At 40.2% G+C, this 16,618-nt stretch overlaps 1 protein-coding gene across 1 annotated transcript in view; it reads left to right on the plus strand.

The window, feature by feature from the left end:
* cep89 (centrosomal protein 89) overlaps window positions 1-16,618 on the plus strand; it is a 118,597-nt gene that overhangs the window by 68,621 nt on the left and 33,358 nt on the right. Inside the window, exons 16-18 of the mRNA XM_080186909.1 lie at window positions 4,608-4,775; window positions 7,959-8,100; window positions 9,420-9,509. Coding sequence (XP_080043035.1) covers window positions 4,608-4,775; window positions 7,959-8,100; window positions 9,420-9,509 — 400 coding nt within the window. The remainder of the gene's footprint in view (window positions 1-4,607; window positions 4,776-7,958; window positions 8,101-9,419; window positions 9,510-16,618) is intronic.

Below are 16,618 nucleotides of genomic sequence, written 5' to 3' on the forward strand. Positions count from 1 at the left end.
ATGTTTGCCACTGTGATAGATTCATAGAACAGTACAGCATAGAAGGCCATTCAGCCCACCAAATTGGCCCTGGATCTTTCAAATAAGTTTCTCAACCCCATTTTCCTGCTTTTCCCCCATAACCCTTGATCCCTTTACCAATCAAGAACCTATCTCGGTCTTAAATGCGCTCAATGACCTCGCCTCCACAGCCTTCTGCGGTAATGAATTCCCACTAATCTTGTGTTGACACGTGATGCCTTTCTAAACTAAAGATCTTTTACCCCTACGCAGCCCATCTCCCTCCATACCCCACCTATTTATGTATCTGTCAAGGTGCCTGTTAAACATTGCTATTGTATCCGCTTCTACCACCACCCCTGGTAGCACATTCCAGACACTCTCCACCCTCTGTGTAAAAAAAACTCTTGCCTCTCACATCTCCTTTAAACTTTCTGCCTTTTACCTTAAACCTATGTCCCCTAGTAATTGACATTTCTACCCTGGAAAAAGACTCTAAACTATCCATTCTGTTCATGCTTCTCATAATTTTGTGAAGTTCTATCAGGTCGCCCCTCAGCCTCTAACATTCAAGTGAAACAAACCAAATTTGTCCAATCTCTCCTCATAGCTAATACCCTCCAACCACGCAACATCCTTATAAATCTTTTCTGTACCTTCTCCGAAGTCTCCATATTCTTCAGGTAATGAAGCAACCAGAACAGTACTCAATATTCGAAATGTGGCCTAATTAAAATTATATATAGCAGCAACATGATTTGCCAATTTTTATACTCTGTGGCCCGACTGATGGTGAGCATGATATATGCCTTCTTGACCACCATACCTACTTATTTTGCTACTTACAGGGAACTGTACGCCTACATATCTCTATGTTAATACTTCTAAGCATTCTGCCATTTACTGTATACTTCCCTCCTACGTTAGACTTTCCAAAATGCATCACCTTGCGTTTGTCTGGATTAAATTCCATCTGCCATTTGTCCACCCAAGACTCCAGCCTATCTATAATCCTGTATCCTCTGACAATCCTCCTCACTATCTGCAGCTCCCCCAATCTTTGTGTCGGCTGCTAACTTACTAATCAGACAACCTACATTCTCTTCCAAATCATTTACGTATGTTATAAACAATAGGCATCCCTGCGGGACATGACTTGTCACAGATCTCCAGTCATAAGAGCACTCACTTCTTCTATTCTGTTTTCTATGACCAAGCTGGTTCTGTATCCACCTTTCCAGCTCAGCATGGATCCCATGTAACTTCATCTTCTGTGTCAGCCTGCCATGAGGGCCCTTGTCAAAGGCCTTGCTGAAGTCCGTGTAGACAACATCCACTGCCCTGCCCACATCAATCATCATCAATCACATCCTCAAAAATCTCAGTCAAGTTTGTGAGACACAGCCTCCCCTGCACAAAGCCATGCTGCCTATTGCTAATAAATGCATATTTTTTTGAAATATGAGTAAGAATCCTCTCCATGAGTAAGAATCTAAGGCTCACTGGCCTGTAATTTCCCAAATTGTCCCCCTACTCCTTAAACAAAGGAACAAGATTGGCTATTCTCTAGTCCTCTGGGACCTCTTCTGTAACTTAAAGGATGCAAAGATTTCATACATACCCTAGCAATGTCCTCCCTCACTATTCTGGGATAGATTCCATCAGGTCCAGGGGCTTGTCTGCTGTTGGGTGTTTTCAAAACAGCCAACAACACCTTTTTTTATCAACATGCCCTAGAATTTCTAGATTCACCATCCATAATGACCTTCTCCTTTGGAATGCTATTGCAAAGTATTCATTAAGGACCTCACCCTTTTCTCTGGCTCCATGCATAAATTTACTCCTTTGTCCTTGGATGGACCTACACTTTCTCTAGCAGGGAATTATAGGCCGGTTAATTTAATGTCTGTAGTAGGAAAAATGCTTGAATCCATAATCAAGGAGAAAATAGTGAGGCATCTTGAGAAGAATTGTTTGATAGAGCAGACGCAGCACGGTTTCATTAAGGGGAAGTCGTGTCTGACGAATTTATTGGAATTCTATGAGGATGTGTCTAGTGCGGTGGATAGAGGGGAACCAATGGATGTGGTGTTTCTCGATTTTCAGAAGGCGTTTGATAAGGTGCCGCACAGAAGGTTAGGGGGCATGGAGTGGGGGTAGGGTGTTAGCGTGGATAGAGGATTGGTTGTCAAATAGGAGGCAGAGAGTGGGGGTCAATGGGTGCTATTCGGATTGGCGGTTGGTGACTAGTGGAGTGCCCCAGGGATCGGTGCTGGGGCCTCAGCTATTTACCATTTATATAGATGATCTGGAGGAGGGAACCGAGTGTAAGATGTCGAAATTTGCTGATGACACCAAGATTGGTGGAACAGCAAATTGTGCGGGGGGTGTGGAAAGTCTGCAGAGGGATCTAGATAGGCTGAGCCAGTGGGCGAGGACCTGGCGGATGGAATACAATGTTGGCAAGTGTGAGGTTATCCACTTTGGTAGGAATAATGGTAGGAAGGACTACTACTTACAGGGCGAAAAGCTGCAGCATGCTACAGTGCAGAGGGGCCTGGGGGTCCTTGTGCATGCGTCGCAAAAACCCAGCCTACAGGTGCAGCAGGTGGTCAGGAAGGCAAATGGGATGCTGGCCTTCATAGCGAGGGGGATTGAATATAAAAGTAGGGAGGTCTTGCTGATCTGTACAGGGCACTGGTGAGGCCGCAGCTGGAGTACTGTGTGCAGTTTTGGTCGCCGCACCTGCGCAAGGATATTTTGGCCTTGGAGGGAGTGCAGAGGAGGTTCACTAGGCTGATACCGGAATTGAGTGGGTTGAGCTATGAGGAGAGGCTGAATAAACTGGGCTTGTACTCGTTAGAGTTTAGAAAGCTGAGGGGAGATCTCATTGAGATGTGTAAGGTGATGAAAGGGATGGATAGGGTAGAGGTGGAGAGGTTCTTCCCGCTCAGAAAGGACAGCAGGACTAGAGGGCACAGCCTCAAGATAAAGGGGGAGCAGTTTAGAACGGAGTTGTGGAGGAACTTCACTCAAAGGGTGGTGAATCTCTGGAATTCTCTGCCCGTTGAAGTGGTTGAGGCTTCCTCGCTAAATATATTTAAGACGCGGGTAGATAGGTTTTTGGTAAGCAAGGGGATTAAGGGTTATGGGGAGAAAGCGGGAAAGTGGAACTGAGCCACTTCAGATCAGCCATGATCTTGTTGAATGGCGGGGCAGGCTCGAAGGGCTAGGTGGCCTACTCCTGCTCCTATTTCTTATGTGGCTAACCTCTTGTCCCTTATGTGTGTATAAAATGTCTCGGAATTTTCTTTAATCAGCAATAGCTTAGTAAATACCAGTCAACATAGATTTAGAGAATAAGATACAGCCTAACCAACCTCCTTGAAATTTTTGAGGAAGTGACATTTCATGTGCCTTATGAAGTGTTGCACCTGGACTTTTGATTGGTGTAAGAGGGAATGTTGGCCAGAAGAACTCCCTGTTCTCTTTGAAGAGTATCATGGAATCTTTTACACCAACTTGAACTACAAGTTTAGGCAGAACCTCTGACATTGTAGGGCAGTTTTCAATTTGCCATTTGGGTCTAAAACTGATGTTGCTGATTAGCTGTCTCTTATACAAACCAATTGCTTTCTATTTCCTTGGATTTAAATGAAAATGAAAGCTGGGTAGTTTCTACGAAGATTAATTGCTCTCGTCTACCAGCTTTACACCTGAATACCAAATTTAACATCTCCTTCACCACTAAAAAGTTACACCTTTGACCAGTCCACCATGCCCACAGTGCTGCACTGAAGTGTGACCCTAGATAATGTACTGAAGTCTTGATATATCTAATGGCAAAATAAATTAGTCCAATTATTGGATCCTAGTCTTAATTGAACTTTATTTGCATGTTTAAACCAATATGGTGGCGTAAAGGTAAAGAAATGTGGTGAGGAAATTGGAATGTAAAAGGGACAGAAGGTGTAGGAAGGAATAAATAGAAAAACATATCGGAAGGAGGATGGTGTAAAATGAATATTATTGAGCAGTGAGTTGTAGATTTGTGTAGTATGTAGAAAATACTTTGAGGTGGAGGAGTTGTATGGAGCTTAAAGTAAAAATTGTTATGGAATATTGTAGAATTATCAGAGAATTAGCTTAGATTAGCACAGAATTTGGAACTGAAAATTCCCATGAAGAACCACTACAAACAAATTAGAAGTACCAATATAAAAATATTGATTTTTTGTTTTGTCGAAAAATTCATAGGAAAAATTGAATTCTAATGGACTTGGGTAAATTTCAAGAAAATTAGTAAAAACCTTTTTTTGTTTTGGGCATTGCTGACATTTGGAAAAGGTCATAATTGAAAAAGAGAGTAGTTAAACAAAGTGACAGTACACACTATTTATGGGTGGTGGACACATTTTCAAGGGACTTAACCCAGATAGAGAAGTAAAATTGAAGAATCTGTGTTTATTTTTATGGCCCAGCCATTTAACTGTCACAAATTGTGTATTCAGTTAATGTATCTTAGTGTGTGACCTGAGGAAACCTATCAATTATTATCTCAGTCTCCAAAGGATTACCAGCGTGGTTATTGTGTTTTTCTCTGCTAGAAAACTTCAACTGGAACAAGAGAAATACCATGTAGAAGTGGAGGAATTGATGGGAAGAATTGCATCTTTGCAAGCTGAGAAAAAGAGCCTACTCTTTGAAAAGACAGAATTAATAGCTGACAATAAGACTTTGGAAGCAGAGCTGAAGGTATCACAGAAGTCAAACAGGTACAATAGATAAATAGGTAACACATACGTTTGCTTTGAACTAAAAATGCATTCTACTGAGACAATTACAAATTTTTAAATTCCAGTTCACAATAGGGACTGCACAGTGGTTGGCACTGCTGCCTCCAGTGCCAGGGACCTTGGTTCGATTCCCAGCTGGAGTCATTGTCTGTGTGGTTTGCATGTTCTCCCTGTGTCTGTGTGGGTTTCCTTTGGATGCCCTGGATTCCTCCTGCAGTCCAAAGACATGCTGGTTAGGTGAATTGGCCATGCTAAATTCTCCCTCAATGTACCTGAGCAGATGCCGGAATGTGGCAACTGGGGGATTTTCACAGTAACTTCATTGCAGTGTGAATGTAAGCCTACTTTTGACCAATAAATAAACTTTACATGCTTGCAAATAGTTTGAAAGGAAATGCTGAGGTTTTTATTTCCTTGGTGTATCTGTTTTTTCTTGCCGCTTCACCTTTTATTGGTCCTCCATTTCCCTAAAGATGCTCACCACGGGTGGAGTACAGTTCATATGTGCAGACAACCTTGCCCAAGCAGCCATTCTTCACATAATATGGTTGTATATGGTTCTGCCCTCACCCGATCAACCACCTAATATTGTACAATTCGATGGTTTGCTAGGCCATGTAAGAGGGCATTGTATGTCAGAAAGGATAAAAACGTTAGATTCCATTCCATGAAATATACCACTGAGCTACTTGGAATTTTATCCAAAATAGCATGAAGGAATTTGAACTCATGGACTCTCCAGGTTGCTGGTGAATATAATCACCAGAATTTCAAGTAGGAAACCACTCAAACCATATCAGAGAAATGTAGTTTATGTTAATGATGGGATGAAACTGCAAGTGATAGAAAAAGGGGCCAAAGAAGCTGCCATGAAGTGGTCCAAAGAATATTTTGACTGCCAAGAGGGAAGTGCCATTATGTAGGGATCTAGGCTGAGAGTTCCAATTAACAGAGATGCCGTAGCTGAAAGAACAGCTAGTAGTATGAAGAGGAGAATCTAGAGTTTAAGGAGATGCTGCGGTGCATGTAGAGACATGGCTGGAGGAAATTGCTGAGGTGAAGCCATTGAAAGGAAAGTAAGTGCGAGTTACTTGGAAGTCAGTTCATTAGAACTTGGATCTAGAAGAACATGAAAAGATGGGAATATTAGGGTTATGACACATGAGGATATTTGCCATGGTGTTCTAAACAACTTGCTAATTAAAAAGATGGGTGGGTGGGGTTGCTTAGCCAAGAGTACGTTAGAAAAGTTTTACTCTAAGGAGTCTAAGGTGATGAATACATAGAAAGGGTGGAATTGTAACCCGCAAGGAAAGGGTGGTCGCCTAAATAATTACAAATGGAAAACCTGTCCCTATACATCTACTTCTGGTTGAGTACCTTTTATGTGTTTGTACCTGTCTTTTTAAAAAATATTCTAAATCTGATGGAACGATTACCACTGTTTTCCAAATACTCCCACTGAAATAAGCTCTACTTCATTCCCCAGAACGAGATACTGCACTGATTCTTTACTCATAGTGTGGAAACACAGTAGTGTAAGAGGGAGTGTGCCCTCAAGGATGTAAGAGAATCGGCAACTTTGTCTACCCCTCTTGACCTGATTAGGTCAATAGCGCTCCCTGCATTGGGTCCATGAATAGGAAACAATGCTCCTACTGCTGATGTCCTCAGCCACCTCCAACCACAACTTATTTCTAACAGCAGCAGGTTCGCCCTACTATTCGTGGGGGTGATGATCTTCTTCCAGTTCCTCACTGCACCCAACGATACATCAAGTTATGTGTTGTTCAACCGTGACATAGCCCTTCACTATCCTCTGAGTTCATTTGTCACCTCTTTTCATAAATTCTTAACTTTATTAGATGTCATCTTTGAATTGGCCCATTAAATAGTTAAGTTGTGATTGTATTATGTAGGGGGCACTGAAATCAACACTTTGAAATTTCTTCTGGATCTTATGCTTGCTATTGCCTCCACTCAGGAACTGCCTGGGATTATTGTCAGGCTTAATGATTTGGCAGCAGTTAAGAGTTAGAAATAGGAACAATTAAATGTACTTATACAGTGTCTTTAATGTAATAAAAGCTTCCATGATGCCTCACAAAGGCTTTAATTAGCAAAGGAAGAACAAACTTCAGTCCAAAGGACTGCTGCCCCCACCTGATTTGCCTGCAGATCTCCCCGCCCCCCAAACCAGAGGATGATCTGACTCGCCTCCCTCCTCCCCACTACTGATCTGAATCAGAGCGCCGTTGGAAGTATTAAACGCACCTCTTCAGCAGCTGGAGCATCCAAATCAGACTTTTATTTAGGAAGTCCATTATGACGCGGTTCCAGATTGGAAACACTGTGGGAAAGGGGGAAATGCTGATAAAGTTGGGCAGGCAGTTCATTATTTGAATTTAAAAGCATGCACATGCATTCAAATCGCCATTGCGCCTGTTTTGGGCGCAAAGAGAATTGCCGTCATTGCCGGGTTTCAGTAAAGTGGCAATGTGCATAAACGCGGGCTTGGATCATGTTAATGGCCTCACACCTGACTTTACCATGTTTTCATGCCTGAAAATGGGCACAATGCAATTGTAAAATCGGGCCCTAAGTGTCTTATGGCAGATTCTGGATGTTGAGGTTTAGACAGCAGAAAGCACAATTGCCATTGGTGTGAAGAGAGGAGGGAAGCGGAATGAAGAGGTTCTAGGCCTGAAGAAGGTTATCGAGATTGTGAGGGGGTTTAAGCATAGAAAATTAACTTTAAATTTGAGTGATTGAGGAACTTGTAGCCACTGAGTGAGTGAATGGAACATGGAGCTGGGTGGAATACAGAGAGCAGAACATTGGATAATCTGAAATCTGTATTTGCTTGAGGATGTGAGATGAGCCAGGAGAATATTTGCATTATTGAGCCTGGTGATGACAGCAGCATCAACGAGGGCTCTAGAAAAATGGTGCCTGAGATAGGTATGGAGTTGGGTGATATTACAGAGGTGGAACTAGATGGAGATGATCAGGTGTCAGTAACTGTGCTTCAAAAGAGAAAGCACCATTGCCTATGCCGAAATTGTGAAAAATTGCTGTATGATCACGTTCTTCCTTTGCAAGTGAAAAATACAATCACGGAATTCTCCATGGATACTCCAACTGAAATAATCTGGTTCATAGGCTAGCACAGAAGAAAATTAGTCTTCTGAAACAGCAGATGGAAGACGCTATGGAGAAAGAAGTAGCAGCTCATCAATACCTGGCAAATTTGATTAGTCTTGCTGAAAAAGCAGCTCACGAACGTGACCAACTTGTACATGTGGTGAGTAATATTAAAGATTCTTTCTCCGATGGTGATACTCCTGTCAATTGTGTTTCAATGATAACAGTTGGGGGGGGGGGGGGGGGCGCGTCAGGGGAAATTAAGGTAAGTCAGCATCCTGACTCCATTTCTGGCATTTAAATTTTAAAAAAAAGGACATTTTCAGAACTACAACTTAAATTAACCATATTTTAAAGGGTATCCACTGGTGGCAGATTCTGGGCTCCCTGCCTTGCCTCTGCCCTCTCTTGCCATGTAAAATACCTACAGAGACAGAATGAGGCCCTTGCGGGCTATTAATTGGCCTTTCAATACTTCAAAAGGCTCAAGGGCAAGTGGGCTGCCTGACACTTCCCTGTCCATTATAATATGGGAGACAGGCCAGGAATGGGCAGGAAGATGGTAGGAAGGCCATTTGTTATATTTCACAATGCTCCCCCACCATGCAGCCTTCAGGAATGTTGCGATGACCATAATATCCAGCGCTTTTTTACCTATTGCTATTTTATCTATTTAATGTATGTGGCTATTGCTGCTTTGGCCAGAATTTATTGCCCTTGAGAAGGAAATGGTGAGCTGCCTTGGCAATATATTTCCAAGTCAGGATGGTGAGTGGCTTGAAGTAAAACATCCAGGGGGTGGTGTCCCCATGTATTTGCTGCTGTTATCCTTCTAGAAGTTAGCAACTGGGGGTTTGGAAGGTGCCATCTAAGGAGCTGAGCCTTGTTGAGTTCCTGCAGTGCATCTTGTACTTTTAATATAATTGAAATGCAGATGGAAGAAATTCTAAACAGTTATTGAAGAAAAGGTTTTTTTTTGAAAATGGAGCATTTTGATTTAGATCTGTTCAATTTTTAAAACTAATTTTTACTTTTTGTTTGGGATCTTTGCTCATCCCTTCCAAGGAGGTTGATTTGATTTTTTTCCTCCAATGTAGTTTTTATCCCTGTTTGATTCTTAAGAGTGAATGTTGACAAGCTATAGAACAAAGTTTGACCCTTAGCCAAGCAAACACATGCAAACAAACACACACATGCAGATAAACACATGCTAATTTAAAAAGAAAATTGCTGGACAATGAATGGAAATGGATATGCAGGTTATTTCTTGTCTTCTTAACTTTAATCTTAACTGAGATTAGGTAACTTGAAATACCTTCCACACCTGGGAATGTCCTGGTCTGTATGACTCAAAACAGCTGGCATAAATGGTTGGCTGTTATTTTAAAGAACTTGCCTTTATCTTTGGCTTTTTTGCCCTCTTCATCTATTTTTCTTTGGTATTTAAGCCTAAATATTCTTTTGTCCTTTTTGATGCAGACTAAAAGCCTAGAAAATGAGAAACATGGAGTTTTAAACAGGATTGTTGCAGGCAATGTGCGTTTGGGCAAGTTGGAAGAGCAAGTAAAGGTATGAGTGTCTTCAGTTTTAAAGCCAACAGTGTAAGTTAATTTAAGATCGAGTTGATGAGTTCATGAACAGGAGGGCATAGTGTCCCAAATGGATATACCATTAATCGAGTTCCATTGTATTGTTACTAAAATGGTATATCTTTTTTCATCTATAATAGTCTATCTGCCTTTATACTAAATGTGATTTCCGTATAAATTGCCAGTTAATTTAGGTTCTGACAATAGATGAAAAAAGTGACTTCCAAATGAAATTGTAGTCAGTTTATTTTAGATTATTTGAATTAGATTTTTAGAAATTGTATGTTAATACTGTTCAGTACTTGCACTTTTGATCAACTCTTTAGCTTGGACATTGAGCACGAATGACGCTATCATTACTCTCTGAAACAGACAGTAAGTTCCAGAGACTGCATGTGTGCAGTTAAGCATAGAAATTCTGAAGTTGCTGCCAGTGTTTCTGTGTTGCTCCACAGGGTGTGTTTTTGACATATACCCTGATTGCAATCAAGTAGAAATTGTTGAACTGATGAAAACTTGCCCTTTAACACTATTAGGTTCGCTGTAAAAAATACTTGCAAAAGTTACACTTTGCAACTGGGTTTTAAATCTCTTAAGTTCATAATTACTAGTGCACAACCTCACTGTCTCCGAACAGCGAATTTTACATTTATGGAATGTCACATTTGCCCATTATGATATTTTTAAAAATGCATGCTTTATAAAATAAGTTTGTTTGTAATATTTCCACTTCATCTTAATTCCATATACATGTTCCAATCATTTGTTCCAGTAGTTGTAAGTTTTTGTAAATTTTTGCACTAAAAGTGAAAAACACATGTGCTTTACTACTTAGTTTCTCTGTGAGCACACTTGGTAATTGCTTGCTTACCCTAGTTGATTACATCATTGTTGTTGGCAACTTATGATCCCCTTTCCTTTGTGTCAGACTCAAAGTAACATCAAGAAAAGGGAAATCCTTGTCACAGAGTTACGTTTTTACAAGCAGCTTTCTTTGAGGTCACTGGGAATGCTGTTATTTCACCAGTGACCAGAAAATCCAGGCTTTTTGTTTTAATAAGTGTTCTTGAAGGTAGCAATTTGGAGGGATAATTTATCACTCTTTTCCTGCGCAGTTATCTTAAAAGTTGACAAATTATAGCCCTTTGAGGACAATACAAAAGTAATATGGCTCGGTAATTTATTTTTATTTGTTCAGAAAATACTGTGCCACGCAATCCTGTAAATTGTCATAAAGTGCCACCATTTCAGGCTTTTCTCCCTGCTAAGCTGGCTGGTAGCTTGCCTTTGCCTAAAAATGAGCATTCTTCACTACCCAGATTGCCTTTCACAACATGCACTGCCACTAAGCTTCAGTAGCCATTCAAGCTAACTTGGATCTGTCCAGATATTTGGTCAATGCCTCAGAAATCTTTTTGATCTGGTTTCCATTGTACTTTGGTAACCTTACTCCAGTACATCCCAGCAAAATTTTCCAGCAAATCTCCAATTTGCCTCCCCATTTGAATTACCTACAAAATGTCCCCTCTTTCACTGGCAATGATCTAATCATCTATAACCCCATCCTCAAACACAAAATTATATCCTGGTCCTTACTAACATCTATGTTCCCAGTCAAGACTTTGTCCCCTATAAAACTGCTTTCTACCACATTGAAACCTTGTTTATACTTCTCTGTGCTGCTGACATAATTCCAGCTCATGTCTTCATCACCTTGAGGTGGATCTCTATTCTACTGAGCCACCTCCACAAATTACAACTTTAACATGAGTCACTGGAGCAACATCAAAGAGAATTGAAGAGCTGAAAGTCATAGGCAAAATAAACCAGCAAAATTAATAATTTTTAGAAATGATCTTAAATTTATTTTTGAGTAATAGAGGGCCAGGGTGGGAAAGAATTTATATCAGAAGTACTTCTTTCTTGAATTGAATAACAAATCCAATATGGTCAAAGCTCACTCCTTTCTGTTACATGTAAACTAAATAGTTTGTCTCAAAGTATTCTAAACAGCAATTTTATTACATTTGTTCCTTTATTAAGATTATAAAACTCAGAATTGTAGACATTGTGAGCATAGATTTTTCTATTGTCTTCAGCTTTGGTGAAGGGTCATCCAGACTTGAAACATTAGCTCTATTCTTTCTTCACAGATGCTATCAGAACTGCTGAGATTTTCCAACATTTTCTATTTTGTTTCAGATTCCAGCATCCACAGTAATTTGGTTTTTGCTTTTATTTGAGCACAGATCCATGTCTGTGATGCCACATGTTGGTATTACAGTGTCATGTGTTATCCTCTGCGTCAGTCCTCAGCTGACAGTTGAGGATTGCATAAGAAAGACCTATTGTACAAGCTTTCAGTTTCGTTAGCAACTGCTCTATCAGTCTTGACGATGATCAAATGTAATCATAGTATTATAAGGTATAGATTTGCATTGGAAAGAAGCCAGGCTCAACCTAGATCACTGGAAAGTCAGTGCAGACTCATTGGGGCAAATGGCCTCCTTCTGTTCTGTAGGGGTTCAAAGAATCCCTACAGTACAGGAGAAGGCCATTCGCTCCAATGAGTCTGAACCAATCATAATCCCAGCCAGGCCCTATTCCCGCAACCCCATTGGCATTTTACTCTGCCAGTCCCCCTGATGCCAACAGATAATTTAACATGGCCAATCTACCTAACCTGCATATCTTTGGACTATGATACTATGATTCTAGAATAAAAATACTTAAATCCTCCTTCCATTATTTCTGTGAGTTGAGAACAAACTTGTCATGCATAAGTTGAAATCAAAGGTGGACAAGCGAAGCTTTAATTGAACAATAGGCTGCCACGAGAGGTACATTCCCAGAAGGCGGAGAGGCAGGGCAACAAAGGCTGAGCTCTCTGAATGACTGAAGTGATAGAGAGTAAAATGAGACAGAGAAAAAGGATGTCAATGACAGATACTAGATTGATAAAATAACTAAGAACCACGTTGAATATAGAAAGTTGAAAAAGGAAACAGAAGAGGAAATAAGAATGGCAAAAAGAGCATATGAGATGAGACTGGCAACTCGCATAAAAGAGAATCTAAAAGTCTTATATTTGCAAACAAATAGTAAGAGTGTAGTATGAAGTCAGGAAGGGCTGATTTTGACCATAAAGGAGTTCTACTTTTGAGGCAGAATGCAGATTTGAGGTACTACCTGAGTACTTTGCATCTGTCTTTAACAAGGAAAAATATGCTGCCAATGTTATGGTAAAAGAGGAGAAAGTGAGATACTGGATAGGTTAAACATGATAAAGAAGAGGCAGTAGAAAGACTGGCTGTACTTCAAGTTGATAAATCATCAGCATCAGTTAGTTCAACTTCAGATACATCCTATGTAAGGGAGTGATTTGTGGAGCTACTGGCCATAACCTGCCAGCCCTTTTTTGATGGCAATGTGCACCAAAGAAATAACAATGTTGCACCATTGTTCAAAAAGAATGTAAATATAAATCTAGCAACTATAGGCCCAGACAATATCGATAATTATTTGAAGAAGACAGTTAATTGAATGTGCAGATTTGTTAAGGAAAGCAAACAGATCTGCATCATATTTAACTAATTTAAATAAGTTTTTCACAAGGTAACAGTGGATTGATGAAGATAATGAGATTGGTACGGTCTATTTGGACTTTGAAATGGCTTTTGGTACCTAATAGGTCTGCCAAGAAACATGAAACCCGTGGCATAAACTAGATAATGAACATGTAAGCAAAATTAGATGGGTGATAGTATTTGGTATCTTAAATGTAAATTGAGTCAGTATCTGACTACATTTAGATGGTGGGCCTTAACTGGAAGATAGATTTATGCTAAAAGAGCAGGTTTAAATTGTGGTGTTAGATTTGAAGGCACATTTTGTAGTGTTCATTTACCCTTGGTGCTCTGACAGGAGTGGATCCTTGGCTTATCATCTGCTTCATCCTGAGCCAGTTCCTTGGCTGTTTCTTTCAGTAATGCTTTGCCATTGCCTTCCGCTCTCGGGCAGGATGCAGAGACAGTCAACTCCGCCAGAATAAGAATTGAATATATAACATAAGGAGCAGGAGTAGACAGCTCAAGCCTACTTCATCATTCAATAAGGTCATGGCTGATTTGCTGTAATTTCAACTCTATATTTCTGTCTGCCGATAACCTTTCATCCCCTTGTTAATCAAGAATCTATCCATAAATGTGAGGTGATGCATTTCAGTAGATTGAATTGGGGCAGAACTTGCTTAGTTAATGGTAGGGCATTGGAAAGAATTATAGAACAAAGAGATCCAGGAGTACAGGTTTATAGCTCCATGAAAGTGGAGCACAGGTGACAAGGTGGTAAAGAAGGCACTCGGCATGCTTGGTTTCATTGGTCAGAGCATTGAATACAGATGTTGGGATGTCTTGTTGAAATTGTACAAGAGATTAGTAAGACCATACTTGGAATACTGTGTATAGTTCTGGTCACTATTATAGGAAGGATATTATTAAACTAGGAAGAGTGCAGAAAAGGGTTACTCGTATGCTACTGGGACTTGTCTTGAGTTATAAGGAGAGGCTGGATAGACTGGGACTATTTTCCCTGGTGCGTAGGAGGCTTAGGGGTGATCTTATAGAGGTCTAGAAAATAATGAGGGACATAGATAGATAGTCAGCATCTTTTCCCAAAAGTAGGGGAATCTAAAACTAGACAGCATAGGTTTCAGGTGAGAGAGGAGAGATACTAAAGAGTCCAGAAGGGCAACTTTTTTCACATAGGGTAGTGAGTGTCTGGAATGAGCTGCCAGAGGCAATAGTTGAGGCGGGTACAATTTTGTTTTTTAAAGAGCATTTAGACAGCTACATGGGTAAGTTGGGTATAGAGGGATATGGGCCAAATGCGAGCAATTAGGACTAGCTCAGTGATTAAAAACTGGGTGGGCATTGACAGGTTGGGCCAAAGGGTCCGTTTCCATGCTGTAAACTTCTATAACTCTGCTTTAAAAATGTTCAAAGACTGCTTCCACTGTTTTTATAGAAAGACAGTTCCAGAGACACTCAATCATCTGAGAGAAAATAAATTCTCCTCATCTCTGCCTTAAGTGAGACACGCCTTATTTTTAAACAATGCCGCCTAGTTCAAGAACCAGTTATTATTATAAGTTGCATGCTATCCCTCTAGCTAACTGGGCCCCTTAATCTGCAAATAAAAGTTTACAAGGGATGTTAAGATTAGGCTTCCGTTCTATCCTTCGCTATCAGAGCAAAATTTCAAAATTTGAAAATGTGACAAACTTGGACATATAATGAATTATAAGGAGGATAGTGGTACTTCAAGAGGACGTGGCAGACTGGTGGAATGGGCTTGATCCAGACATCTGCTGTTGGAGGCAACAATTTTGTTCAGTTTTTAGAAAAATATGTGGAAAGTAGGCGGTTAAATTCAGTTCAGAATATCCAAAATCCTCACTCATTTACAGATCTGCACTTTCCGGACGATTCTGAAAACGTGAGAGAAAACCCTGTACACAAACACCTATCATAAAAAACACTCTCTCTCTACATGCATTGGCATGGTGTGAAGCAGCACTTTGACAGCAGATGTTAATTTCATCTTCTGTAACCTAGAAGACCTTGTTAACAAACCGAGGTAACAAGCAAGAGTGTTATCAGCAGCTCACAATGAGCTGAAAATAACACAAACAACAAACAGCCCAGATCTGGGGAGGGAGGAGGGCAAAACATAAAGATGCAGAAGCGGCACTTCAGTACAGTTAATCAGTTACGAGAATGTAGCAATTCCTGGAAAGGGTCCAACATGGATACATTGGATTTGATACAAAGTGCAAAGGAGCAGAAACCCAGTTAAGTTTGAAGCCGTCTTCTTCTTCCTGATGTCATTCTAATGAGACTAGGATTGTTTGCAAATTTCAGAGTTCCAGATGGGAATTGGGTGACCTTTCTGCCAATATTGTGAAATTTTCACCCTATCTTGAATTTTTTGCGGTCTATTGAGGATTCAAGGGCGAATTCATCTGCAGGCCTGTTGAATTTCCGACCCTGTTGGAGATGTTGCTTTCAGATGAGATTTTAAACCAAGGCTCCATTTGTTCTCTTCTGAAAAGCCAAATGGTCAAAGATGATATTGGAGCCAATCTTTACTTAGTCTTGCATTTTATTTACAGAGTAAAACATGACAAGCTAACACCTCCTGACTCAACCATACCACAGTTTCAATAAGAATTTCCTTTCTAAATGGACAATGCCCTCCACCTGCATTCAATTAAACACAGTTAATAAACAATTAACACCATTTGCCTTCTCAAGTGTACACAAGATCCCAAAGTATTATTTTGATGAAGAACAGGGAAGTTATCCTTGGTGACCTGGCTATTATACCCCTCAATGAACATCACAAGAAAAGATTGTCTGCTCATGATTGCGTTGTGGGAGACATGTATAAACTGCCTGCCACATTTTCTACATGTAACAGTGACTATACTTTATTGGTGGTAAAGCACTTTGAGATGTCCTGTGATCATGAAAGGTGCAATACAACTGCAAACTTTTTTTTTATCCTTCATTTATGGACATGTTTCTGGCCTTGTAAAAAGGTAGATACTGCTTGATATTAATCAGGGCTAGAAGGTCATTTTGAACTAGTTTGGAATGCCTAAGGAGCTGTGAAGAGGTACATTCCTGATTATTTGTTCCAGATTGACCTAGGTTTTTAAAATCTGGCTTTTCATCTCCCCAGGGGATCACATGATTTTGGGTAGGAAGGGGAGTGTATAAATTGAGATGTCTAAGGTAATACAGCTGTGAAAGGTTTGATGCAAAAAATGGCCTTTTCCTGTCCTTAATAATTCATATGTATTTAAGATATTCATTGATTAATGTGCTATTGCAAATCAATAGAGGTCTATTCTGCTTTACCATATCTAAACTGTTTTATGCCATAATCACATGAGCAATTCCAAAACGAGTGTTGAATCCATAAAGAGGTCAGAATAATTACGTATTTTCTTAGAACCAAGACAGATGGTTGATTGTCAGCACCACTCTCTTTTTATAATTAACATTTTCAACCAATGTTCCCTTT

This window comes from Carcharhinus amblyrhynchos, chromosome 4 (assembly GCF_965287045.1).
Source record: "Carcharhinus amblyrhynchos chromosome 4, sCarAmb.v2.hapA, whole genome shotgun sequence".
Classification (NCBI taxonomy): domain Eukaryota; kingdom Metazoa; phylum Chordata; class Chondrichthyes; order Carcharhiniformes; family Carcharhinidae; genus Carcharhinus; species Carcharhinus amblyrhynchos.